Source organism: Opisthocomus hoazin, chromosome 7 (assembly GCF_030867145.1).
Source record: "Opisthocomus hoazin isolate bOpiHoa1 chromosome 7, bOpiHoa1.hap1, whole genome shotgun sequence".
Classification (NCBI taxonomy): domain Eukaryota; kingdom Metazoa; phylum Chordata; class Aves; order Opisthocomiformes; family Opisthocomidae; genus Opisthocomus; species Opisthocomus hoazin.
Window position 1 is genome coordinate 17,293,946 of NC_134420.1, and position 26,958 is coordinate 17,320,903.

The following is a 26,958-nucleotide window of genomic DNA, read 5'->3' on the forward strand; positions in this document are numbered from 1 at the left end:
CCAGACTGTGACTGCATCTGGACGGACTGGATTGATGTGAGTTACCCCGACAGTTCTGACAGAAACAGTGGTGACTACGAAACCTTTGCGAATATTCTGGAAAAGGACTCATCCTGGGTCTGCGCGAAAGCTGAGAATATTTCATGCAGAGCAACGAAATTCCCCAATGTTCCCTTTGAGGATTTAGGGCAGAAAGTGACATGCAATGTTGAGACCGGGCTCATCTGTAACAATAACGATCAGACCACAGGAGGTATGATCCCGATGCCGGTCTGCCTCAATTACGAGATCAGTGTCTGCTGCATCCCCAACAGACCAGAGTGTATCACAGTTAGCACCGCGAGCACCGTGGCAACCTCACCTACGCCCACAGTGAGCACAGTGTCCACTACAGCAGTATCGACAACCCTTCCCACGCCAACGCCAACAGAGCATCCCACCAGCACCGCCAGCACCACGATCCCCCCCAGCGGCACCCTGGGGACAACGACGACTGTTTCCAGCACACCATCACCCACCCCGACTGCGACAAGCACATCCCTGACCACACCAACATCCACCACCTCCCTACCAGTATCTACAACCCTTCCCACGCCAACGCCAACAGAGCATCCCACCAGCACCGCCAGCACCACAATCCCCCCCAGCAGCACCCTGGGGACAACGACGACTGTTTCCAGCACACCATCACCCACCCCGACTGCGACAAGCACATCCCTGACCACACCAACATCCACCACCTCCCTACCAGTATCTACAACCCTTTCCACGCCAACGCCAACAGAGCATCCCACCAGCACCGCCAGCACCACGATTCCCCCCAGCGGCACCCCGGGGACAAAGACAACTGTTTCCAGCACACCATCACCCACCCCGACTGCGACAAGCACATCTCTGCCCACGCCAACATTTACGACATCCCTGCCGCCTCCAACAACAACACCTCCAGGTACTTGTCTGGCCTGTGCTTGCATGCGTTACCTTGCTGCGGGAGAAATGAAGGTCCGTGAGCATGTCAGCTTTTGCCTTCTGAATAGGATCGTGGTGAGAGTAGTTGTTGTGCGTTCCCTGAAATGGCTGGTACCCAAAGATAGCCCTTGGGCTGGCTGTTTCAGAAGTGCAGAGTGTGCCGGGATCCTGGGTCTCGTGTTCCCTGCCTCAGCAGGACTCTGAGGACAGGTTTTTCACCATGGTGCCTCTTCCCAGCTCAGGCAGAGAGTGAAATGACGGGAGTCTTGCTTTTGTTGCTGTTGGACCTCATCCTTCAGCTGGAGAGAATGTACTGGGTGGGACGTGTGGTGTGCGATGGGAATGGGGCTTGTTTTTGTTGCGCTTTCGTTTCAGGCGCTGTTTGGGCACAGCTGTGCAGACCTTCTTGCCTTTGTTGTCTTGCGTTGCCCCTGTGGCCATTGGTGCCACTGAGGTGCAGCTGTGGCTGTAGGAAGGAAGGTTTTGCCCGGCAGGGTTTGGGGAAAGGTTTTGTTTGTGGGTTGCCCCTTGCTACAGCCCGAGGCTCTGGGCAGCCGTGTTGTCCCAGAGTTCCCATGAGTGCTGTTGTCCAGATGCCTGCGCGCTGCTGGGCAGCAAGGCGATATTTTGGCAGCAGTGTGTGTCCTGTGCCTGCTTCCTCTGTGCTCACAAGCCTTCCCGGTGTTTGGTTTTGCCCTGAGAGAGCGAGGTGGTGTGAGTGTCGTGAGGAGGGGAGAGAGCAGCAGGAGCCCCTGCTTAGTCCTGCTCCACCTCGAGTTTTGCCCTTACGGGAGTTCTTTTTGCATTGGAGAAGCTCAAGAGAGGAATGTGCCCTAACTGAGAGGGGGAGACACACGTGGCTGGGCAGTGCCTGTGTCCTGATTTGGCCCTGGTGTGCTTTGTAGGGGCTGGAAGGGGAGTCCTGCCCACACAAGTGAGCTTTGTTGTGGGCAGGGTTGGCTGAGTGGTGTAGCAGTGCCCGAGGGGCCTCGCTGCGTGCAGCGGACGCCCAGAGCACCACGCGCGAGTGTGGCTTGTTGTCGCTGTTCCGGCTGTTTCTCATTGGTGCTGTTGATTTGTCTCCCAGACTGTGACTGCATCTGGACGGACTGGATTGATGTGAGTTACCCTGACAGTTCTGACAGAAACAGTGGTGACTACGAAACCTTTGCGAATATTCTGGAAAAGGACTCATCCTGGGTCTGCGCGAAAGCTGAGAATATTTCATGCAGAGCAACGAAATTCCCCAATGTTCCCTTTGAGGATTTAGGGCAGAAAGTGACATGCAATGTTGAGACCGGGCTCATCTGTAACAATAACGATCAGACCACAGGAGGTATGATCCCGATGCCGGTCTGCCTCAATTACGAGATCAGTGTCTGCTGCATCCCCAACAGACCAGAGTGTATCACAGTTAGCACCGCGAGCACCGTGGCAACCTCACCTACGCCCACAGTGAGCACAGTGTCCACTACAGCAGTATCGACAACCCTTCCCACGCCAACGCCAACAGAGCATCCCACCAGCACCGCCAGCACCACGATCCCCCCCAGCGGCACCCTGGGGACAACGACGACTGTTTCCAGCACACCATCACCCACCCCGACTGCGACAAGCACATCCCTGACCACACCAACATCCACCACCTCCCTACCAGTATCTACAACCCTTCCCACGCCAACGCCAACAGAGCATCCCACCAGCACCGCCAGCACCACAATCCCCCCCAGCAGCACCCTGGGGACAACGACGACTGTTTCCAGCACACCATCACCCACCCCGACTGCGACAAGCACATCCCTGACCACACCAACATCCACCACCTCCCTACCAGTATCTACAACCCTTTCCACGCCAACGCCAACAGAGCATCCCACCAGCACCGCCAGCACCACGATTCCCCCCAGCGGCACCCCGGGGACAAAGACAACTGTTTCCAGCACACCATCACCCACCCCGACTGCGACAAGCACATCCCTGCCCACGCCAACATTTACGACATCCCTGCCGCCTCCAACAACAACACCTCCAGGTACTTGTCTGGCCTGTGCTTGCATGCGTTACCTTGCTGCGGGAGAAATGAAGGTCCGTGAGCATGTCAGCTTTTGCCTTCTGAATAGGATCGTGGTGAGAGTAGTTGTTGTGCGTTCCCTGAAATGGCTGGTACCCAAAGATAGCCCTTGGGCTGGCTGTTTCAGAAGTGCAGAGTGTGCCGGGATCCTGGGTCTCGTGTTCCCTGCCTCAGCAGGACTCTGAGGACAGGTTTTTCACCATGGTGCCTCTTCCCAGCTCAGGCAGAGAGTGAAATGACGGGAGTCTTGCTTTTGTTGCTGTTGGACCTCATCCTTCAGCTGGAGAGAATGTACTGGGTGGGACGTGTGGTGTGCGATGGGAATGGGGCTTGTTTTTGTTGCGCTTTCGTTTCAGGCGCTGTTTGGGCACAGCTGTGCAGACCTTCTTGCCTTTGTTGTCTTGCGTTGCCCCTGTGGCCATTGGTGCCACTGAGGTGCAGCTGTGGCTGTAGGAAGGAAGGTTTTGCCCGGCAGGGTTTGGGGAAAGGTTTTGTTTGTGGGTTGCCCCTTGCTACAGCCCGAGGCTCTGGGCAGCCGTGTTGTCCCAGAGTTCCCATGAGTGCTGTTGTCCAGATGCCTGCGCGCTGCTGGGCAGCAAGGCGATATTTTGGCAGCAGTGTGTGTCCTGTGCCTGCTTCCTCTGTGCTCACAAGCCTTCCCGGTGTTTGGTTTTGCCCTGAGAGAGCGAGGTGGTGTGAGTGTCGTGAGGAGGGGAGAGAGCAGCAGGAGCCCCTGCTTAGTCCTGCTCCACCTCGAGTTTTGCCCTTACGGGAGTTCTTTTTGCATTGGAGAAGCTCAAGAGAGGAATGTGCCCTAACTGAGAGGGGGAGACACACGTGGCTGGGCAGTGCCTGTGTCCTGATTTGGCCCTGGTGTGCTTTGTAGGGGCTGGAAGGGGAGTCCTGCCCACACAAGTGAGCTTTGTTGTGGGCAGGGTTGGCTGAGTGGTGTAGCAGTGCCCGAGGGGCCTCGCTGCGTGCAGCGGACGCCCAGAGCACCACGCGCGAGTGTGGCTTGTTGTCGCTGTTCCGGCTGTTTCTCATTGGTGCTGTTGATTTGTCTCCCAGACTGTGACTGCATCTGGACGGACTGGATTGATGTGAGTTACCCTGACAGTTCTGACAGAAACAGTGGTGACTACGAAACCTTTGCGAATATTCTGGAAAAGGACTCATCCTGGGTCTGCGCGAAAGCTGAGAATATTTCATGCAGAGCAACGAAATTCCCCAATGTTCCCTTTGAGGATTTAGGGCAGAAAGTGACATGCAATGTTGAGACCGGGCTCATCTGTAACAATAACGATCAGACCACAGGAGGTATGATCCCGATGCCGGTCTGCCTCAATTACGAGATCAGTGTCTGCTGCATCCCCAACAGACCAGAGTGTATCACAGTTAGCACCGCGAGCACCGTGGCAACCTCACCTACGCCCACAGTGAGCACAGTGTCCACTACAGCAGTATCGACAACCCTTCCCACGCCAACGCCAACAGAGCATCCCACCAGCACCGCCAGCACCACGATCCCCCCCAGCGGCACCCTGGGGACAACGACGACTGTTTCCAGCACACCATCACCCACCCCGACTGCGACAAGCACATCCCTGACCACACCAACATCCACCACCTCCCTACCAGTATCTACAACCCTTCCCACGCCAACGCCAACAGAGCATCCCACCAGCACCGCCAGCACCACAATCCCCCCCAGCAGCACCCTGGGGACAACGACGACTGTTTCCAGCACACCATCACCCACCCCGACTGCGACAAGCACATCCCTGACCACACCAACATCCACCACCTCCCTACCAGTATCTACAACCCTTTCCACGCCAACGCCAACAGAGCATCCCACCAGCACCGCCAGCACCACGATTCCCCCCAGCGGCACCCCGGGGACAAAGACAACTGTTTCCAGCACACCATCACCCACCCCGACTGCGACAAGCACATCCCTGCCCACGCCAACATTTACGACATCCCTGCCGCCTCCAACAACAACACCTCCAGGTACTTGTCTGGCCTGTGCTTGCATGCGTTACCTTGCTGCGGGAGAAATGAAGGTCCGTGAGCATGTCAGCTTTTGCCTTCTGAATAGGATCGTGGTGAGAGTAGTTGTTGTGCGTTCCCTGAAATGGCTGGTACCCAAAGATAGCCCATGGGCTGGCTGTTTCAGAAGTGCAGAGTGTGCCGGGATCCTGGGTCTCGTGTTCCCTGCCTCAGCAGGAGTCTGAGGACAGGTTTTTCACCATGGTGCCTCTTCCCAGCTCAGGCAGAGAGTGAAATGACGGGAGTCTTGCTTTTGTTGCTGTTGGACCTCATCCTTCAGCTGGAGAGAATGTACTGGGTGGGACGTGTGGTGTGCGATGGGAATGGGGCTTGTTTTTGTTGCGCTTTCGTTTCAGGCGCTGTTTGGGCACAGCTGTGCAGACCTTCTTGCCTTTGTTGTCTTGCGTTGCCCCTGTGGCCATTGGTGCCACTGAGGTGCAGCTGTGGCTGTAGGAAGGAAGGTTTTGCCCGGCAGGGTTTGGGGAAAGGTTTTGTTTGTGGGTTGCCCCTTGCTACAGCCCGAGGCTCTGGGCAGCCGTGTTGTCCCAGAGTTCCCATGAGTGCTGTTGTCCAGATGCCTGCGCGCTGCTGGGCAGCAAGGCGATATTTTGGCAGCAGTGTGTGTCCTGTGCCTGCTTCCTCTGTGCTCACAAGCCTTCCCGGTGTTTGGTTTTGCCCTGAGAGAGCGAGGTGGTGTGAGTGTCGTGAGGAGGGGAGAGAGCAGCAGGAGCCCCTGCTTAGTCCTGCTCCACCTCGAGTTTTGCCCTTACGGGAGTTCTTTTTGCATTGGAGAAGCTCAAGAGAGGAATGTGCCCTAACTGAGAGGGGGAGACACACGTGGCTGGGCAGTGCCTGTGTCCTGATTTGGCCCTAGTGTGCTTTGTAGGGGCTGGAAGGGGAGGCCTGCCCACACAAGTGAGCTTTGTTGTGGGCAGGGTTGGCTGAGTGGTGTAGCAGTGCCCGAGGGGCCTCGCTGCGTGCAGCGGACGCCCAGAGCACCACGCGCGAGTGTGGCTTGTTGTCGCTGTTCCGGCTGTTTCTCATTGGTGCTGTTGATTTGTCTCCCAGACTGTGACTGCATCTGGACGGACTGGATTGATGTGAGTTACCCTGACAGTTCTGACAGAAACAGTGGTGACTACGAAACCTTTGCGAATATTCTGGAAAAGGACTCATCCTGGGTCTGCGCGAAAGCTGAGAATATTTCATGCAGAGCAACGAAATTCCCCAATGTTCCCTTTGAGGATTTAGGGCAGAAAGTGACATGCAATGTTGAGACCGGGCTCATCTGTAACAATAACGATCAGACCACAGGAGGTATGATCCCGATGCCGGTCTGCCTCAATTACGAGATCAGTGTCTGCTGCATCCCCAACAGACCAGAGTGTATCACAGTTAGCACCGCGAGCACCGTGGCAACCTCACCTACGCCCACAGTGAGCACAGTGTCCACTACAGCAGTATCGACAACCCTTCCCACGCCAACGCCAACAGAGCATCCCACCAGCACCGCCAGCACCACGATCCCCCCCAGCGGCACCCTGGGGACAACGACGACTGTTTCCAGCACACCATCACCCACCCCGACTGCGACAAGCACATCCCTGACCACACCAACATCCACCACCTCCCTACCAGTATCTACAACCCTTTCCACGCCAACGCCAACAGAGCATCCCACCAGCACTGCCAGCACCACGATTCCCCCCAGCGGCACCCCGGGGACAAAGACAACTGTTTCCAGCACACCATCACCCACCCCGACTGCGACAAGCACATCTCTGCCCACGCCAACATTTACGACATCCCTGCCGCCTCCAACAACAACACCTCCAGGTACTTGTCTGGCCTGTGCTTGCATGCGTTACCTTGCTGCGGGAGAAATGAAGGTCCGTGAGCATGTCAGCTTTTGCCTTCTGAATAGGATCGTGGTGAGAGTAGTTGTTGTGCGTTCCCTGAAATGGCTGGTACCCAAAGATAGCCCTTGGGCTGGCTGTTTCAGAAGTGCAGAGTGTGCCGGGATCCTGGGTCTCGTGTTCCCTGCCTCAGCAGGACTCTGAGGACAGGTTTTTCACCATGGTGCCTCTTCCCAGCTCAGGCAGAGAGTGAAATGACGGGAGTCTTGCTTTTGTTGCTGTTGGACCTCATCCTTCAGCTGGAGAGAATGTACTGGGTGGGACGTGTGGTGTGCGATGGGAATGGGGCTTGTTTTTGTTGCGCTTTCGTTTCAGGCGCTGTTTGGGCACAGCTGTGCAGACCTTCTTGCCTTTGTTGTCTTGCGTTGCCCCTGTGGCCATTGGTGCCACTGAGGTGCAGCTGTGGCTGTAGGAAGGAAGGTTTTGCCCGGCAGGGTTTGGGGAAAGGTTTTGTTTGTGGGTTGCCCCTTGCTACAGCCCGAGGCTCTGGGCAGCCGTGTTGTCCCAGAGTTCCCATGAGTGCTGTTGTCCAGATGCCTGCGCGCTGCTGGGCAGCAAGGCGATATTTTGGCAGCAGTGTGTGTCCTGTGCCTGCTTCCTCTGTGCTCACAAGCCTTCCCGGTGTTTGGTTTTGCCCTGAGAGAGCGAGGTGGTGTGAGTGTCGTGAGGAGGGGAAAGAGCAGCAGGAGCCCCTGCTTAGTCCTGCTCCACCTCGAGTTTTGCCCTTACGGGAGTTCTTTTTGCATTGGAGAAGCTCAAGAGAGGAATGTGCCCTAACTGAGAGGGGGAGACACACGTGGCTGGGCAGTGCCTGTGTCCTGATTTGGCCCTGGTGTGCTTTGTAGGGGCTGGAAGGGGAGTCCTGCCCACACAAGTGAGCTTTGTTGTGGGCAGGGTTGGCTGAGTGGTGTAGCAGTGCCCGAGGGGCCTCGCTGCGTGCAGCGGACGCCCAGAGCACCACGCGCGAGTGTGGCTTGTTGTCGCTGTTCCGGCTGTTTCTCATTGGTGCTGTTGATTTGTCTCCCAGACTGTGGCTGCATCTGGACGGACTGGATTGATGTGAGTTACCCCGACAGTTCTGACAGAAACAGTGGTGACTACGAAACCTTTGCGAATATTCTGAAGAACGACTCGTCCTGGGTCTGCACGAAAGCTGAGAATATTTCATGCAGAGCAACGAAATTCCCCAACGTTCCCTTTGAGGATTTAGGGCAGAAAGTGACATGCGATGTTGAGACCGGGCTCATCTGTAACAATAACGATCAGGCCATAGGAGGTATAATCCCGATGCCGGTCTGCCTCAATTACGAGATCAGTGTCTGCTGCATCCCCAACAGACCAGAGTGTATCACAGTTAGCACCGCGAGCACCGTGGCAACCTCACCTACGCCCACAGTGAGCACAGTGTCCACTACAGCAGTATCGACAACCCTTCCCACGCCAACGCCAACAGAGCATCCCACCAGCACCACCAGCACCACGATCCCCCCCAGCGGCACCCTGGGGACAACGACGACTGTTTCCAGCACACCATCACCCACCCCGACTGCGACAAGCACATCCCTGACCACACCAACATCCACCACCTCCCTACCAGTATCTACAACCCTTTCCACGCCAACGCCAACAGAGCATCCCACCAGCACTGCCAGCACCACGATTCCCCCCAGCGGCACCCCGGGGACAAAGACAACTGTTTCCAGCACACCATCACCCACCCCGACTGCGACAAGCACATCCCTGCCCACGCCAACATTTACGACATCCCTGCCGCCTCCAACAACAACACCTCCAGGTACTTGTCTGGCCTGTGCTTGCATGCGTTACCTTGCTGCGGGAGAAATGAAGGTCCGTGAGCATGTCAGCTTTTGCCTTCTGAATAGGATCGTGGTGAGAGTAGTTGTTGTGCGTTCCCTGAAATGGCTGGTACCCAAAGATAGCCCTTGGGCTGGCTGTTTCAGAAGTGCAGAGGGTGCAGGGGTCCTGCGTAGAAGGTCTGTTGTTCCCTACCTCAGCAGGAGTCTGAGGACAGGTTTTTCACCATGGTGCCTCTTCCCAGCTCAGGCAGAGAGGGAAATGATGGGAGTCTTGCTTTTGTAGCTGTTGGACCTCATCCTTCAGCTGGAGAGAATGTACTGGGTGGGACGTGTGGTGTGCGATGGGAATGGGGCTTGTTTTTGTTGCGCTTTCGTTTCAGGCGCTGTTTGGGCACAGCTGTGCAGACCTTCTTGCCTTTGTTGTCTTGCGTTGCCCCTGTGGCCATTGGTGCCACTGAGGTGCAGCTGTGGCTGTAGGAAGGAAGGTTTTGCCCGGCAGGGTTTGGGGAAAGGTTTTGTTTGTGGGTTGCCCCTTGCTACAGCTCGAGGCTCTGGGCAGCCGTGTTGTCCCAGAGTTCCCATGAGTGCTGTTGTCCAGATGCCTGCGCGCTGCTGGGCAGCAAGGCGATATTTTGGCAGCAGTGTGTGTCCTGTGCCTGCTTCCTCTGTGCTCACAAGCCTTCCCGGTGTTTGGTTTTGCCCTGAGAGAGCGAGGTGGTGTGAGTGTCGTGAGGAGGGGAGAGAGCAGCAGGAGCCCCTGCTTAGTCCAGCTCCACCTCGAGTGTTGCCCTTACGGGAGTGCTTTTTGCATTGGAGAAGCCCAAGAGAGGAGTGTGCCGTAGCTGCGAGGGGGAGACACACGTGGCTGGGCAGTGCCTGTGTCCTGATTTGGCCCTAGTGTGCTTTGTAGGGGCTGGAAGGGGAGGCCTGCCCACACAAGTGAGCTTTGTTGTGGGCAGGGTTGGCTGAGTGGTGTAGCAGTGCCCGAGGGGCCTCGCTGCGTGCAGCGGACGCCCAGAGCACCACGCGCGAGTGTGGCTTGTTGTCGCTGTTCCGGCTGTTTCTCATTGGTGCTGTTGATTTGTCTCCCAGACTGTGGCTGCATCTGGACGGACTGGATTGATGTGAGTTACCCCGACAGTTCTGACAGAAACAGTGGTGACTACGAAACCTTTGCGAATATTCTGAAGAACGACTCGTCCTGGGTCTGCGCGAAAGCTGAGAATATTTCATGCAGAGCAACGAAATTCCCCAACGTTCCCTTTGAGGATTTAGGGCAGAAAGTGACATGCGATGTTGAGACCGGGCTCATCTGTAACAATAACGATCAGGCCATAGGAGGTATAATCCCGATGCCGGTCTGCCTCAATTACGAGATCAGTGTCTGCTGCATCCCCAACAGACCAGAGTGTATCACAGTTAGCACCGCGAGCACCGTGGCAACCTCACCTACGCCCACAGTGAGCACAGTGTCCACTACAGCAGTATCGACAACCCTTCCCACGCCAACGCCAACAGAGCATCCCACCAGCACCACCAGCACCACAATCCCCCCCAGCAGCACCCTGGGGACAACGACGACTGTTTCCAGCACACCATCACCCACCCCGACTGCGACAAGCACATCCCTGACCACACCAACATCCACCACCTCCCTACCAGTATCTACAACCCTTTCCACGCCAACGCCAACAGAGCATCCCACCAGCACCGCCAGCACCACGATTCCCCCCAGCGGCACCCCGGGGACAAAGACAACTGTTTCCAGCACACCATCACCCACCCCGACTGCGACAAGCACATCCCTGCCCACGCCAACATTTACGACATCCCTGCCGCCTCCAACAACAACACCTCCAGGTACTTGTCTGGCCTGTGCTTGCATGCGTTACCTTGCTGCGGGAGAAATGAAGGTCCGTGAGCATGTCAGCTTTTGCCTTCTGAATAGGATCGTGGTGAGAGTAGTTGTTGTGCGTTCCCTGAAATGGCTGGTACCCAAAGATAGCCCATGGGCTGGCTGTTTCAGAAGTGCAGAGTGTGCCGGGATCCTGGGTCTCGTGTTCCCTACCTCAGCAGGACTCTGAGGACAGGTTTTTCACCATGGTGCCTCTTCCCAGTTCAGGCAGAGAGTGAAATGACGGGAGTCTTGCTTTTGTTGCTGTTGGACCTCATCCTTCAGCTGGAGAGAATGTACTGGGTGGGACGTGTGGTGTGCGATGGGAATGGGGCTTGTTTTTGTTGCGCTTTCGTTTCAGGCGCTGTTTGGGCACAGCTGTGCAGACCTTCTTGCCTTTGTTGTCTTGCGTTGCCCCTGTGGCCATTGGTGCCACTGAGGTGCAGCTGTGGCTGTAGGAAGGAAGGTTTTGCCCGGCAGGGTTTGGGGAAAGGTTTTCTTTGTGGGTTGCCCCTTGCTACAGCCCGAGGCTCTGGGCAGCCGTGTTGTCCCAGAGTTCCCATGAGCGCTGTTGTCCAGATGCCTGCGTGCTGCTGGGCAGCAAGGCGATATTTTGGCAGCAGTGTGTGTCCTGTGCCTGCTTCCTCTGTGCTCACAAGCCTTCCCGGTGTTTGGTTTTGCCCTGAGAGAGCGAGGTGGTGTGAGTGTCGTGAGGAGGGGAGAGAGCAGCAGGAGCCCCTGCTTAGTCCAGCTCCACCTCGAGTGTTGCCCTTACGGGAGTGCTTTTTGCATTGGAGAAGCCCAAGAGAGGAGTGTGCCGTAGCTGCGAGGGGGAGACACACGTGGCTGGGCAGTGCCTGTGTCCTGATTTGGCCCTAGTGTGCTTTGTAGGGGCTGGAAGGGGAGGCCTGCCCACACAAGTGAGCTTTGTTGTGGGCAGGGTTGGCTGAGTGGTGTAGCAGTGCCCGAGGGGCCTCGCTGCGTGCAGCGGACGCCCAGAGCACCACGCGCGAGTGTGGCTTGTTGTCGCTGTTCCGGCTGTTTCTCATTGGTGCTGTTGATTTGTCTCCCAGACTGTGGCTGCATCTGGACGGACTGGATTGATGTGAGTTACCCCGACAGTTCTGACAGAAACAGTGGTGACTACGAAACCTTTGCGAATATTCTGAAGAACGACTCGTCCTGGGTCTGCGCGAAAGCTGAGAATATTTCATGCAGAGCAACGAAATTCCCCAACGTTCCCTTTGAGGATTTAGGGCAGAAAGTGACATGCGATGTTGAGACCGGGCTCATCTGTAACAATAACGATCAGACCACAGGAGGTATGATCCCGATGCCGGTCTGCCTCAATTACGAGATCAGTGTCTGCTGCATCCCCAACAGACCAGAGTGTATCACAGTTAGCACCGCGAGCACCGTGGCAACCTCACCTACGCCCACAGTGAGCACAGTGTCCACTACAGCAGTATCGACAACCCTTCCCACGCCAACGCCAACAGAGCATCCCACCAGCACCACCAGCACCACGATCCCCCCCAGCAGCACCCTGGGGACAACGACGACTGTTTCCAGCACACCATCACCCACCCCGACTGCGACAACCACATCCCTGACCACACCAACATCCACCACCTCCCTACCAGTATCTACAAACTTTCCCACGCCAACGCCAACAGAGCATCCCACCAGCACCGCCAGCACCACGATTCCCCCTAGCAGCACCAGCAGCAGCACCCCGGGAACAGTGACGACTGTGTCTAGTTCAGCAGCACCAAGCTCTCCTACTGCAAGCACGGTTTCAACAGTAATAATACATACCATAACCGCACTGCCTCCGACTTCATTTCCAATAAGTAATTTTCTGACTGCGTTTTCATATGTTACCTTGCTACGGGAGAAATCAATGTTTATTGGCCGCCTAACGTGTGTTAGTTTTTGTACTCTGAAGGAATGCAGTTTATGATTTTTTCCAAATGAGTCATAGCATCATAGAGTAGTTTAGACTGGGAGGGACCTTTTCAAAGTCTTTTTTAATCCTAGCCACCTGCCATGGGCAGGGATATCTTTCAGTACATGAGATTGCTCAGAGCCCTACTCAGCCTGACCTTGAATGCTTCCAGTGATTCGGCATCCATAACTTCTCTGGGAAACATGTTCCAGTGTCTCACCATCTTCATCATATATAATTTCTTCATTATTTCCAATCTAAGGCTCCCCTTTTTTGGTTTAAAACCCTTGTCCTGTAAATACAGCCCGTCGTAAAAAGTCTCTCTCTGTCTGTCTTTTAAGCCCCCTTTATATAGTGAAAGGCTGCAAAAAGTTTTTTGCGAAGCCTGCTCTTCTCCGAGCTGAATAACCCCAACTCTCTCAGCCTTTTATCATAAGGGAGGTGTTCTAGCCCTCTGATATGTTTTGTGGCCTTCCTCTGGACCGGCTCTAATGACTGTCTTTTACAAGGCGCCCCAGAGCTGTATGCAGTACTTCAGGTGGGGTGTCATGAGTGTGTAGTAGAGTGGGTCCTGTACTGAGCTCTCCATTTAGGAGGGAGAGCGCACAATGTGTTTCTGGTTCTCAGTTCCATTCCTTTGATTATTATGAACATTAGGAGGTTTTTCATCGTGCTCCTCTGCCTGGCTTAGGCAGATAGGGAACTGACAGGAAGTCTTACTTTTGCTGCGATTGGACCTCGCCCTGCAGCTGGAGAAAATGTACTGGGTGGGACGTGTGGTGTGCAGTGGGAGTGGGGCTTGTTTTTGTTGCGCTGTCCTTTCGGGCGCTGTTTGGGCACAGCTGTGCAGACCTTCTTGCCTTTGTTGTCTTGCGTTGCCCCTGTGGCCATTGGTGCCACTGAGGTGCAGTTGTGGCTGCAGGAAGGAAGATTTTGCCTGGCAGAGTTTTGGGAAAGGTTTTGTTTGTGGGTTGCCCCTTGCTACGGCCCAAGGCTCTGGGCAGCCGGGTTGTCCCAGAGTTCCTGTGAGCGCTGTTGTCCAGCTGCCTGCGCACTGCTGGGAAGCGAAGTGATGTTCTGGCAGCAACATCAGACCCCCTAATGTCCCAATGAATCTGCCTCTGTGATAGTACACCATCTGTTCCTGTATTTCCTTCGGAATATGAAGGAAGTTGCCTGTCCTCACCCAAATGTGAATTCATGTTAGCTGAGTCCTTGTGAACTGTGTGAGTAGAAGGAACATATCTTAGTTCCTCCCATTCTCCAGCATTATGACTCTACTCTTATTATGTACATGGTGCTTCTCTGTCTACCATGTGTCTCTCACATCATGCTGTAAAAGCACAAAACAGATGACTCTGAGGCTAGCTTCTGAGTATTGTGAACAATTTATACAATGCTAATCAGAAACTATTTTAAAAGAGTCTGCATTATGGCCCATAATATAAACTGGCTTGGTCATGCGAGAAGGAAAAAGCAGAAAAGTGTATTTGGGGTTCCAAGAAAATAGCTTGTAGGTGAGTAGTCTTAAATGCCTGGGATATAGATATAGAAGATAGATTGCTCCAGCAGCTGCTCAGTTTCAGTAGAATCAAATGACTGAGCAAAATCAGTGCCGCATGATGTAGCACAGGGAACAGTGTTCTATCCATAGATATACCGTAACAGCAATACAGAATTGACTAAAGAGTTTTCTGATCAACTCAGTGAATTCCCTTGGATTTAGGACTGCTGAAATCTCTGCTGTATAAAATTTTAACACTACAGACAGCTGTTCCATCCAACATTGGTCATTGATAAAGTGTTTAGATCAATGTCTCCCATGCAACATGTGGGAGATTTTTTCAATAATCCCTCTGTTATGCAAAAGCCATTAATAAAACAGTTTCTGGTTTATTCCTATTTAAATACCCTATGCTTAGGTTTGTTGAATTTCATTTGCTTATTAGAAAATGAAATGAAGTTCATAATAAATAGAATTTGCTTACTTAAAATAAAATACTGTGTTTTCTCCCTGTCTAGAAGGTTCAACACCTGAGTCAGGAACACCAACAAAGACAAGTACTACAGTTACTCCTTCAGCTACCCCACTGCCAACAAGTAGAACAACAGAAGTAGAAAGTACAGTGTCTACCACGATAGTAACAGAAACGTCTAGCCCCAAGACTACTACCACTGGGACTGGGAGCCCTCCAACAGGATTACCTACCACCACTGTCAGCACCACAACCTCAGGACCATCCTCCCCAGAGCCTATAGCCAGCACTACTATGTCGTCACCATCAAGCCCAGTGACATTCACCACCTCTGGAGCCACTGAAACAGGATCGACCACCAAAACCATCACTTTGGGCACCACTCCCTCTGCACCCACTCCCCACAGCACCACAACAGTAATGGAAACCAGTATCCCAATGACAACAACTGCAGCTCACACTACTCTGACAAGATCAACTGCTGTCATCAGCACCATGAGTTCAGGACCATCCTCCCTAGAGACTACAGCCAGCACTACTGTATCATCGCCATCAGTATCAACCAGCCCTGTGTCAGTCACCACCTCTGGTACAACTGCAACAGAATCTTTTACCACCACTTCAGGAACAACCTCTAGTAATTTTACCACAGTCACTGCAACCACCACTAAACTTGTTTCCCCTAGCTCAACTAGTACTTCAGGGCCAACTGCAACATCAAGTGCAGTCACCATTGCAGGAGGTTCTACATACAGTACAATTACTCCACACAGTGCTTCAAGTTCAACTAGAAGTCCACCACCAACCACTTTGGGAAGAAATTGTTCTATTTCACCTAGTGAATCTTATGCGGTGAGTAGATTTAATGAGGTTTTTTAGCATTCTGCTTTGTATAAAGACTAGGCACATAATTTCAGTGTTAGTAACATACAGACTAGGTATTAATCTGGATAGAAAAGGACATATTAGTCCATTCTATTTTTTTTCTTGGGCATCAACATGACTTCCAATGATATTTGGTCTGATAGCTTATAAACTACCATGAGTTCTTCAAGGTTAGTTTTAAAAAGGCTTTCTTCAAGGAGTTAGATCACAGGTCAGTGTTTGTCTTTATTGTAGGATAGCTTTGATGAGGAAGTAACCAAAGACTAAATGATGCTAAACTGTATTTTCTGTTTCTACTTTTGTATAGGTCCAGAGTGGGGAAAAGTTGTTTGTGTTTTTACAGTGCAGCCCAACAAGAAACCACAGGGCTGAACTAGTCCGAGTTTGGAATGAGTCATACTAGGTCGTAGTCTGGTTTCAGGAGAGGACTGTGGAACAGATCACCACATTCAAATGCTCATGAAATTTGACTCGGAGTTCTGAGGTTTTTTTGAACTCTCCACCTCTACACAGACAAGCGAATGTCTTGTACATTTCTAAAGCCTCCTCAAAGCTTAGATGTCTACAAACTTGCTTAGTGGATCTCCAGGGGTAAAAATTATACATGACTGAAAAACTGGTGGGAAAAAAGCATACAATCTCATGCATATAATCACCTTAGGCATTACTCTGCAAATAGCTGGTGTTCACTGTAGGTTTAGCTGTTAATCTGTTCTAGGCGTTCATGGAAGGAGATTAGTCATACATTGATCACTGATATTGATCAGTGTCTTTCCTTGTTGATTAGAGAGGGAGTCTAAGTGATGAGATTAGAGAAGACATCTAGTTTTTAGGCAGCCGAAACTAAAAAAGGCAATTCCCACAGCAGGTTACTGGCTTGAATTTTGTAGGTAATGCTTTTCACTTAGCAGCTCTTAGTAGTGCTAGGTCATCTTGCTGACCTTGATGGCACAGACTGCTGGACTTCCTTCCTATTTTCAGATTTCTGGTGGGTGAAAAATTGTTAATAAACATAGGGTGTTTTAAAACTCTGCAAAAGGTATTCAGGCATAACTGTTGTCAGTCTGACTGCTTCATAACGTGTCTCTCTCTTCCCCCTCCCCCTTTCTTTCCAAACACAGCCTGGTGAATTATTACAGTTCTGTAACTGCACTAAGGCAATATGTATAGAAGACAATATAGTCCAGCTGGTTCCCATAATCTGTAATCCACCTCCTAAACCTGTATGTGTCAATGGGCTTTCTCCTGTGCAAGTCATGGATGAGGATAAATGCTGCTGGCACTGGGAGTGTGATTGTAAGTGTACATTTTGTTGAATATTTTGTCTGTTGTGGGAACAACGCTAGTGTCAAAAGCAACAATATTTATCAGAGGACAAGTATCGTGCAAGGCTGTGACCCTCATACTTCCAGTGTTCATCTGTTTGGAGTGCTTTATTCGTTCTTTTTAGCTGAGCAGGGGCTTTTACTTAATTTAATTGCCATAATTTCTACATAACTCTTGTGTTAGTAAAATAAATTGGTCTCCCAAGGCAGGATTTAAATGTACAGATGCAGACATCTATAGACTAGAAGCCTAGTTACTTGTTTAGAATATCAGTAAAGGTATCTCTAGGGTGCAGTTAATCCTATTCTCAGTTGTCTACCAGAAAGATGTCAGATGAACTGTGCCCTGAAAGTGCCTGTTTTTTCTCTATTATAGATGAGTTCTAGATAATAAGCTTATACATTGATTTATACCCTTTAAAAATTTAAAAGCTTAAAGTTAAATGCGGTGAATCCCACATCTACAGATTTTGTCTGTAGTCTGATCTGATTCTATATGTTGCCATAAGAAGCTAACCTAGCTGTATGTTTTTGTAGGTTACTGTACTGGCTGGGGAGACCCACATTACATGACTTTTGATGGACTATACTACAGCTATCAAGGGAACTGTACATATGTCCTTGTGGAAGAGATTAATAAGAAAGTTGACAACTTTGGTGTCTACATTGATAACTACCATTGTGATACACAGGATGTAGTCTCCTGTCCTCGAACTCTCATTGTGAGACATGAGACTCAGGAAGTGCGCATAGCAACAGTCACACCAAATACTCTACAAGTGGAGGTATTCGAGAATGTTACGTTTGACTTTTTGATTAATATATGAACATGGCATCAACCTGATAACTGTTTCAGAATGTTAGGAAAAAAAATAAAAAGGAATCTTTGTTTTATATTTAATACCAGTTTGGATTACAAAATAGGACTACTTTGAAGAACTGCTTCTTTAACTCTGAATATGGGGAATAATTTTTACAACTTCTTCCCTTTTTTATCTCAAGTATTTTCAGTGCCTTATCTCTCCTAAATATGCAAATCTGGACAAATTGATACGAGTTGAGGATATAAAATAAATTCATTTATAAATAATATAACAAATGAAAAGAATAAATGTTGAATAGGAGGATACAATGTAAACTTGACATAACAATTAAAGTACTGTGCTTAAGCATTTTTAAAAGGTACCATTACTAGCTTTGATTGGAGTCACTTCTTGAATTTTTCAGAATAGGGGCTCTTATGTGTTTATTTCAAAGATAAACATGATGCCCTAGCTTTGAGGCTTCAAAAGTGGGTGAGAAGAGTTTTAGGATTTTGTGGGGTTGGTTTGGTTTATTTCTGTACATTACTCTGTGGGAATATTACAAGTTAGGTCGCACCATACTGTTGAAGATTTGCAATGTTTAGACCCCTCTTTTTTCTCCAGAGCGAGGAAATCTACTATTGCTAAGTACAAGTAGTAGTGTTAGTTCTGTAGGTATAGCATGGCTATTGTATTTAAATAAATATTACAGAATTTGGCTTATTTTTTAAAATTTAATTTTCCTATAAGTATGTTCCCTTTATGCCGAGAAAGTTAAAACTTTGTGAACTAGGAATTTAGGAGAATTTTATTTGGCACTTTCACAAGGTTTCCTCAATGCCATAGTCATTCTAATAAATCTGTTGCGTGTTAGAATTTAGCTGGTTTAAACTCTGGATTTTAGACTAGTTCATCAGTGGCTGATAGGCCTTTTCTTTGGCTCAGAGAAGGAAAGTTTGACTTTTCAGTAACATAAAAGGAAACACAGGGACACTTGTAACAAACTAAAAGCACATTATTTGCCTTTACATTCCTTACATCTCCAACGCAAAGCAATGAACAATCAATTGTTTTCTGAAGTCAAATTAAATATATGTCTCTTTTTGTTTTCTTTTATTTATTAGGTGACAGTCAACAAACAGGCAGTGGCTTTACCTTATGAAAAATTTGGCGTGAACATCTATGAGTCAGGCATAAATCATGTAGTGGAAATTTCTAGACTAGGAGTGAACGTGAGCTACAATGGCTTGTCCTTTTCTATCAGAATGGCCTACAGTCAGTTTGGTAACAACACTTATGGACAGTGTGGTAAGGCTTACTCTGGTAATTTTTGTACCCTTAGAAAACCACAAACAGGTAAATGACAATCCTGTCACAAAGGTGAATGGAATTTGATAACAAATATATGAGTGAATTCTTTCTCCCCTTACCAATTTTAGGTACTTGCAATAACAACACAGCAGATGACTGCATGTTGCCAAATGGAAACATTGCAGAAAACTGTGAAACCATGGCAGATCATTGGCAAGTTGTTGATCCCTCCAAACCACAGTGCTCTCCAGGCCTGATTCCTACAAAAGCTCCTAGCACAACCACACCCGATTGCGAAGAATCTTCTATCTGCAAACTGCTTTTGGGAAGGTAGACATTTCTCTGGGGTTTATAAGCCTTTAATCTTCAAATAAAGTGTCAATGTTAGGGTTCATTTCTCAATATAAAGTGTTTCTACCTATTGCTTCATTTCTTGCAGCTTTGTGGGTTGCTTCCATTTCTTTTACTGTTTCTAGATGTCATTCTTTGCTGATAGTTTGCTTCCAGCCCTCTGGCTGCTACATCAATGTTTCTTGATGTTCTCACATTATTCTATGCTCTCTGGCCTCTACTGTCCTACGCTCTTGCCTTTTCCCACACTCACTTAGCAGAAAATGGACACCAACTGAAAAGAGATCTTCATTTTTAGAAGATGGTGTCAGAAACAAAACAGAAACAAACAAACAAAAATATCTTTTGAAAAGTAGTTCATGATTACACTTGATAATATTCGTGTAGCACCTTGACAGAATATATTGGTGCCTGAGTGTTTTGGAGGTGAGGGGAGAATACTTTAAAATATGTTGAAAGGTTACAATCTAGATAAATGCTCTTAGTAGAAATCTCTCTGTGATAGTCCTTGTTCACATCTCCCTAAGTGCCACTGTTGCCAGATTACCGCATAACATGCACAAGCACACTGAAGAATTAATGGATTACTCAGGAATTATTAATGATACATGTTTCTGTTTCTAGTGTGTTTGAGCCGTGCCATAACTTTGTCCAGCCTGAAAAGTACTATGCAGCCTGCAGTTTTGATAACTGTTTACTTCCCAACTTAGACCTGGAATGCTCGAGTCTGCAGGTCTATGCTGCCACCTGTGCTAGTCAAAATGTGTGCATTGACTGGAGAAGTCATACCAATGGTGTTTGCTGTAAGTATTTGGCCATTTATCTTGAACTACTAGGGAAGCTTATATGGAACTATTTCAGCAATAATGTCCTAAGAGTAAATCATATTGCTTTCCGAGCAATGAAGACACCAATATATCACACCAGCTGCTTTCCTTAAGTAATTTTACAGGTAATATTTTTAACAATGGAAATGGTAAATGAGCCTGCAAAAATATACATCTATTGACCGTGCCAGCAACATCTGTATCAGTAGATACTTCTTTGTACACTGATAGTTTTGTGTTTTGCAGGCATCAGTAGGTCACTCTATATTTAGTGATATATGCATTCATTTTCAGCTGTAGTAAGAAAAGGATGGAGGGTAGGGATACAATCCCCTTTGAGAACTTGTGCAAAAGAGACTGAAATGATAAAAAAAATGCAATCAAGATGTAGACTCTTTGCTTTATCTCCTTAATGTAAAGTAGGTGCTGTATCTCTGTGGCTAAATTGCATAAAATAATTCCACTTAGAGACACGAGTCTGATATCTGTGTTTTTTTCTATTTGCTTCTCAACATTGTCAAAGATACATAGGAAAATGTGTAGTCAGTATGTAATTTCTTGGCATAAGGTCATGCGGCTTTTATATGATATTGTTACTGAGCTATTTCTCCTCTTTATTCTGCCATTCCAGCTTATAAATGCCCCTCACATAAAGAATACAGAGCATGTGGTCCTCTTAAAGAGATAACCTGCACATCAAGGTAAATCATTCCTTCGCAGTTAGTTATAGCTCATACAACTGTTCACTCATATCTAATGCAAAGGTGAGAGAAATCAGCCTCCTATCATGTCTTAAATTGACTGTCAAATTTGGTACCACTGTGTCCTGGGTTTGGCCAGGACAGGGTTAATTTTCACCGGACTCCAGGAAGGGGCACAGCTGGGGGGTGGGGGCTGACCCCACCTGGCCAAACAGAGCCCGGTATTCCATACCATGTGACGTCACGCTGGGTTCCGGTGGGGGGGGCGGCGCGGCGGGAAGGGACTCGCGGCTTGGGGGGGGCGCAGCGCCGGTCCTGTTTCGGGAGAGCGGCTGTCTGGGTCGTTACGGTTCGTGGTTGTGTTTTCTCCGTATTTGTATCGTTGTTGTTCCTGTTTTCCCTCTGCTGTTCTGTTAAACTGCCCTTATCCCGACCCACCAGTTTCTGCCTCTTTTCTTTCCATTCTCCTCCGCACGCCGGCGGGGGGAGGGGCGGCCGCGTGGCGCTTTTGTTGCCGGCGGCAGCCGAAACCAAAACACACTGTTCTCTTGATCCTAAATCTGGGTGCCTGTACTGTTGATGCTGTTTGGCTGTACCAAATGTGAAGATTGAGAATCCCTAAGTCACAAATGTGCAGATCATTTTCCACTGTATCTTCAGTGCAAGATTATTTGGGGTAATCTTCCTCCGTGAGCCTATGACAGTAATGGTGTTCCTCTGAACATTTTGTCTCTTACAGTCAACAAAATGAAACTTCAACTCAGCAAGTGGAAGGCTGTTTCTGTCCTAATGGAACAATGCTGCATGACTCTGGTGTGGATGTCTGTGTGAAAACCTGTGGTGAGTTTTACTGCTTCAGTTGGATGCATGCTTATTTCCTCTTTGTTGTTTACTTCTCCTGCATGCAACATAGATCTGATGGGATGTAGTACTCATTCAACGTGTAGTAGAGAAGTCTACTCTTGTAAGAGTGGTAATGGCAATTTATATATTTTCACAGGCTGTGTTGGAGTGGATAAGATACCAAGAGAGGTATGCTGCCATATGCTTTTGTATTTCAAGTGGAGGCTGAGGGTGGGGAGAGGAGAGTGGTCTCCACTGGTGCAGTCTTGTTTTGTGGTCTCCCAACTTTTCATTCCTGTTTTTACTTCTGTTCCTTTTAATTGGTAACTATGCAGTCACTCACTTTATTTTCTTTAATGACAGTTTGGGGAAAAGTTTACAGTAGACTGTCAGGACTGTACTTGCCTGGAAGGTGGAAATGGCATTGTATGTGTGCCTCACGAATGTGCCAAACAAAACAAGACCAGCTGTGATGGAGAAGGCTTCTACGCGGTCAGTGAAGTCAGTTCAGAAGACTCCTGCTGCACCATTGTCACCTGCAGTGAGTTTATACTTTTGTTTCAAGTCTTTCTATACCTTCCACAAATAGAAAGGAAAAGAGAACTGAACTAGTTTAGCACCAGAGACCTGCAGCAGGGAGTCACAGAATAATATCTTTCCTCATGCTTTTTAAAATCAGCTGGTTCAGTGTTAGGGAAAATATATTTTAGTATTGCAATGACTCAGCATAACTGAATTTACAATTATGGGACTCAGCATAACTGAATCTACAGCTCTGGAGTTCAGGACTACACTTTATTCAAGTAAGATGCAGATAGATTATGGGATTCTATGTGGGTTTTCATTTTACGGCAGTTGCCTACAACCTTGGAGAGAGTAACAGTTGTCCACTACTTCTATGCAAAGAAATGTGATACTTTTTTAACACTTGGTAATTACAGAGTAGAAAAAGTTTCATAAAATAGTGCAGTCCCCCAGTCCAGTGCCTGGATTCACTAGGAAAAAATGTGTACTCTTTCTGCAGTTTGTTTCTTTGGAGAGGATCTGGAGTATTTGCTAGCAATGGAAAGTCTATCCTAAATGCTTTGATAGATGCCTATTTCTAGTAGCCATGGTTTAGTGTACTTTTGGGCTTATTCTTTTTTTTTTCAGAATGCAGTACAAGCTTGTGCACAACTAAAGCCCCCAAGTGTACACTAGGATTTGAAGTTCATTCTCATATTCCCAGTGGTCAGTGCTGTCCTGTGTACCAGTGTGGTAAGTCCCTTGGAAATATATTACAATGATTAGCAGTATATGTTATATAATCTAGCATCATGCTTAGTAAGACTATATGCAATAGGCTATTGAAAGCGGTAATAAACACAAGCAGATTCTACAAATGGGTTACTAATAACATTGGTTACTACTGCTGTGGTTATGATGAACAGCTACGAAATCAGATATGGCTCAGGTGGCTCAAGTTTAAATTTCATGGTTGTAACTACATGTAAGAACTGCTACAGAATAAGCTGGAACTGTGGTCTCAGCATAATCTAGCAAAATGTTCCTGTAAGCACCCCCAGCAGAAAATAGCTTTACAAAGTCTGCTTTGGCCTTGGTAATTGAAACAGCGAACTACTTGTAACTGTTCAGTGGGCATTCTTGCCTATGAACTGGATTGTGTATATTGGGCCAAATCTTCCTCCCTTTTTGGACATGCAGTATTTGTTGTTATACTTTATAACATAGTTTTATCTGCTCCCAGAAATGGGGAATAGCCAGTGTGTTTAACTATATGCATTATGGTTCATTGTGGAAGAAATGAATTTGACCAGAATGGGGTGAAGACTTTTTTTTTTTTTTTCCCTGCCATGTAACCACCTAACTCCTTGCTTTTTAACAGTTCCCAAGAGGGTTTGTGTACATCAGAATGCTGAGTTCTTGGTAAGTTCCTATTTCAACAGTCTTCTGAAAATGCTTATAAAAAGGAGTTAGTATGCTTTATCAGAAGTGCTATGCAAGGGTTTATCTAGTACAATCAAGATTTTAGACATTTTTAAATTCCTGTCAGGAGTTCATCAATTTCACAAAGCCTAAATCTTTTGTGAAAAGGTTGCTTTGTATGAAAGGGATTGAAGAGTTGTTTGTATGTCAGTATAAGAGGGAGATATGAGTTTAGAGTTAAGTGTGCATGCCTTTTGAAAAGTCATTTCACATTTACTGTCAGCACATTATTGCACTTTTAAGACTCTGCTTTCAAAAATGAAAAGATTTGTAAAGAACTATTCTGAACGGCCTTGGATTCCTAATAAGTTCTGTGTTTTATTGCAGATATTTGTATGACAACTTTCCTTTTATTATCTGAGTTTATCATTGCTATACAGGACTTCAGTAAAGACACATGTTAAATTGCATTCAATATTTAAAATGTTGTCTTCATAAATGGCTAGACAAGTAGCTATCCAGTAGTGTTTATGGTTGTTTCCTTTTCCATTGCTTGATTTACAGATTGTTTGGAAATTGAAAAATGTCTGTCACACATGTCATATCTCATTAATAAATGAACCTTTTTTTCCTTAAAATTTATAGCCTAATTCTTCAGTCTTTGTTGATAAGTGTCAGAATTGTTTCTGCACTAATGAGGTTAACATCAGCACTCAACTGAATACCATCTCGTGTGAACATATTCCATGCAACACATATTGTGAACCAGTAAGTGACAAACAAGAAAAACTCCAAAATACCCATGTACATGAAATCAATGAGTGGTATAAGCAGAGGACAGGAAGAAGAAATCAATAGTCCAACTCCAGTGTCGATACCAGCTGTCCTTGAGCAGTCTATTGCATGAAGCTTGACTGTGTAATTTACAGTATTCAGTTCACATTGGGAGGATTATCTGAGAAATTTCCATAGAGCACTTAATGGAGTGATATTTAATTATTAGGTATATTTATTACAGTGCTTTAATTTATCCCACCTATAGCCTGATTTTATTACTTGTCTTCTGTTGGGTTGGAACACAGAAAGGCACAAATCTAGAGTGCACTTCAAAGCATAATCAATTAACGTGTTAGTATGTTTTCATTTGTTTCTCCAAAAGACATTATCATAGTGCTTTCATTTTAATTCATTTTAATATATAGGGATATGAACATCAACCAGTGAAAGGTGAATGTTGTGGAAGATGTGTGCAGACTAAGTGTGTTCTACATGCAGCAAACAATTCTGGCCTCATCTTGGGAGTAAGTATGCTCTATATCTTATGTCTCTAACAAATTTGTAAAGTTCCCCCTTTTAGGGAGGGAACATCTCCTTGTCAGAGAGAAGGCTTAGTGTACGTTTGCGCATGAAAGGTCAGAGGCTTACCTAAAGCAAAACATATCTACAGATTTTTGGCCTGAAGGAAGGACTTATGAAATCAAGTGTTCTGGCAGGCTCTCCCTGGAATGACAAATCCAATACTGTTGGAAAGGTTTTTCTTGTAATGTCTGGAAGCTTGAGCTTTTCTATATTATTTGATTTCTGTGTAGTGAAAATCACTGGTAAAGCCTGCATATGAAACAGTTTTATTGCCCCTGTAGTGTGAAATTTTAGGATTGTTCTTAATTACCGTATAACAGTTTAGCTTTCCCTCGACAAAATCCATTGTCATGGATGATTTTGTTAATAACTCTAATGTACTCTAAATACTTCAGAGGGATTCTTCTATTCCAAGGGAAATCCCATTTAAAACTGAAGATTCTCTTCATGTATGGCATACTGCAATACATGTAATAATCTGTATGCAAAATGGCTGTTACCCTAAAAATAATTGACTGGGAAACAAGAGGCAAGTCATTGCCAGAGGACAGGAAAATTTCTATCTGAGCTCCCTTCAGCTTCTCTTATTACATTTTTAATTTCTCTTGCAGCCTGGAGAGTTTAAAAATGATCCTTACGACAACTGCACCATTTACAGCTGTGTAAATATCCACAACCATCTTATCTTATCCACATCTAAGATTACCTGCCCAGCTTTCAATGAGGACAGCTGCAAACCTGTAAGTAAATATGGAAAACTTACACTAAGTAAATCTGGAAAGCTTACCCTCTACTCAATGCATAGATTACTTCAGTTTAGATCAGCCACCTAACAGGCAATGAAAGTCAAGACCTTTCACCAAAGTTTCTCTGTCCCAAGGGCAAAAGTTTCTGCTGCATCCATGCACAGACCTATAGAGTGTTTAAAATAAAGTATCTGGGTGGGAGTTCAAGGCTTATAACTGGCAGCTCTCTCAGTAGCCAAAACACTGGTCAGCACTGAGATACAAAGTCCTCGCTGACTGTTTTGTGTAGGGTCATGTTTGAACAAGAACCATGTTTTCTGGAATGTTACAGAAACACAAGCTGTTCAGTCAGTAGGCTGTCATGCATACTCCCCATTCAAATACACAAGTCTCTGACGAGACATTTTTTGGGATGGTTTCTGAGGAAAAATTGCATGACGTTAACTGTAGACTTCCTTCAAATCATTATCTGTATTTCCACAATCCTTTGTAAATTGATAGATTTCAAGTCTGGAAGAGACAATTAGCTTTGTTTATTCCAATCAATGCTACAGTTTCACTGGTTATTTCCAGCTGTTGAGGAATTGCTTTCCTCAGTTACTGGCCTAAAAACCTCTTTAATACAGGGAACGAAAATAATATTATTTTTCCTGTTTCTTTGTTCTTTTAGGGAACTACTACATTCTTACCTAATGGTTGTTGCAAAACCTGTAAGTATGCCAGTGTACCAGAATCAACAATACAGGGAATCAATTTTCTTCTTTAATCAACCCATTTTCCAGCCACAGAGGCTGATATGCTTTATCTAAATAAATACTTTTATATTTGTTTGTTATTCCAAGCATTCACGGTTGGATCTCTCTGGGAAAGTTTAAACTGAAGCAGAAAGACAACTTATGACAATTCTTTGAGTGCACTAGTGAAGCCCAGAGAGTGCTGAACTGCAAGGAACTGGAGTTCAGCACTCTCTGGAGCTATTTCACTGAAAGTATTTTCTGATCTTTCCCTCTAGGTGCACCTCTGGATAGTCCCACACCGTGCTCTGTCCGTCAAAGAAGTGACTTTATCGTCTATAAGGGCTGCCACTCTGTGGACAGAGTTGTCATGACTGAATGTGAAGGAACATGTGGAACCGTCTCACTGTAAGTAAACTGATTGGACAATGAGATTTGAATTCTGTTGGCACTGAGCTTGTTTATATAAAAGGAACAATATATAGGTAGACTACAGAATGGTAG

General features: G+C 47.4%; 1 protein-coding gene across 1 annotated transcript in view; it reads left to right on the forward strand.

Moving 5' to 3' along the window:
- MUC2 (mucin 2, oligomeric mucus/gel-forming) overlaps positions 1-26,958 on the forward strand; it is a 70,717-nt gene that overhangs the window by 41,156 nt on the left and 2,603 nt on the right. Inside the window, exons 40-69 of the mRNA XM_075427315.1 lie at positions 504-672; positions 844-923; positions 2,556-2,724; positions 2,896-2,975; positions 4,608-4,776; positions 4,948-5,053; positions 6,161-6,651; positions 6,823-6,934; positions 10,287-10,408; positions 10,580-10,700; positions 11,471-11,498; positions 11,851-11,855; positions 14,783-14,953; positions 15,200-15,495; positions 16,650-16,824; positions 17,391-17,638; positions 18,781-18,964; positions 19,096-19,297; positions 19,943-20,121; positions 20,777-20,846; positions 21,586-21,686; positions 21,847-21,878; positions 22,053-22,230; positions 22,842-22,946; positions 23,575-23,615; positions 24,261-24,383; positions 24,818-24,916; positions 25,586-25,714; positions 26,391-26,430; positions 26,733-26,862. Coding sequence (XP_075283430.1) covers positions 504-672; positions 844-923; positions 2,556-2,724; positions 2,896-2,975; positions 4,608-4,776; positions 4,948-5,053; positions 6,161-6,651; positions 6,823-6,934; positions 10,287-10,408; positions 10,580-10,700; positions 11,471-11,498; positions 11,851-11,855; positions 14,783-14,953; positions 15,200-15,495; positions 16,650-16,824; positions 17,391-17,638; positions 18,781-18,964; positions 19,096-19,297; positions 19,943-20,121; positions 20,777-20,846; positions 21,586-21,686; positions 21,847-21,878; positions 22,053-22,230; positions 22,842-22,946; positions 23,575-23,615; positions 24,261-24,383; positions 24,818-24,916; positions 25,586-25,714; positions 26,391-26,430; positions 26,733-26,862 — 4,155 coding nt within the window. The remainder of the gene's footprint in view (positions 1-503; positions 673-843; positions 924-2,555; positions 2,725-2,895; positions 2,976-4,607; positions 4,777-4,947; positions 5,054-6,160; positions 6,652-6,822; positions 6,935-10,286; positions 10,409-10,579; positions 10,701-11,470; positions 11,499-11,850; positions 11,856-14,782; positions 14,954-15,199; positions 15,496-16,649; positions 16,825-17,390; positions 17,639-18,780; positions 18,965-19,095; positions 19,298-19,942; positions 20,122-20,776; positions 20,847-21,585; positions 21,687-21,846; positions 21,879-22,052; positions 22,231-22,841; positions 22,947-23,574; positions 23,616-24,260; positions 24,384-24,817; positions 24,917-25,585; positions 25,715-26,390; positions 26,431-26,732; positions 26,863-26,958) is intronic.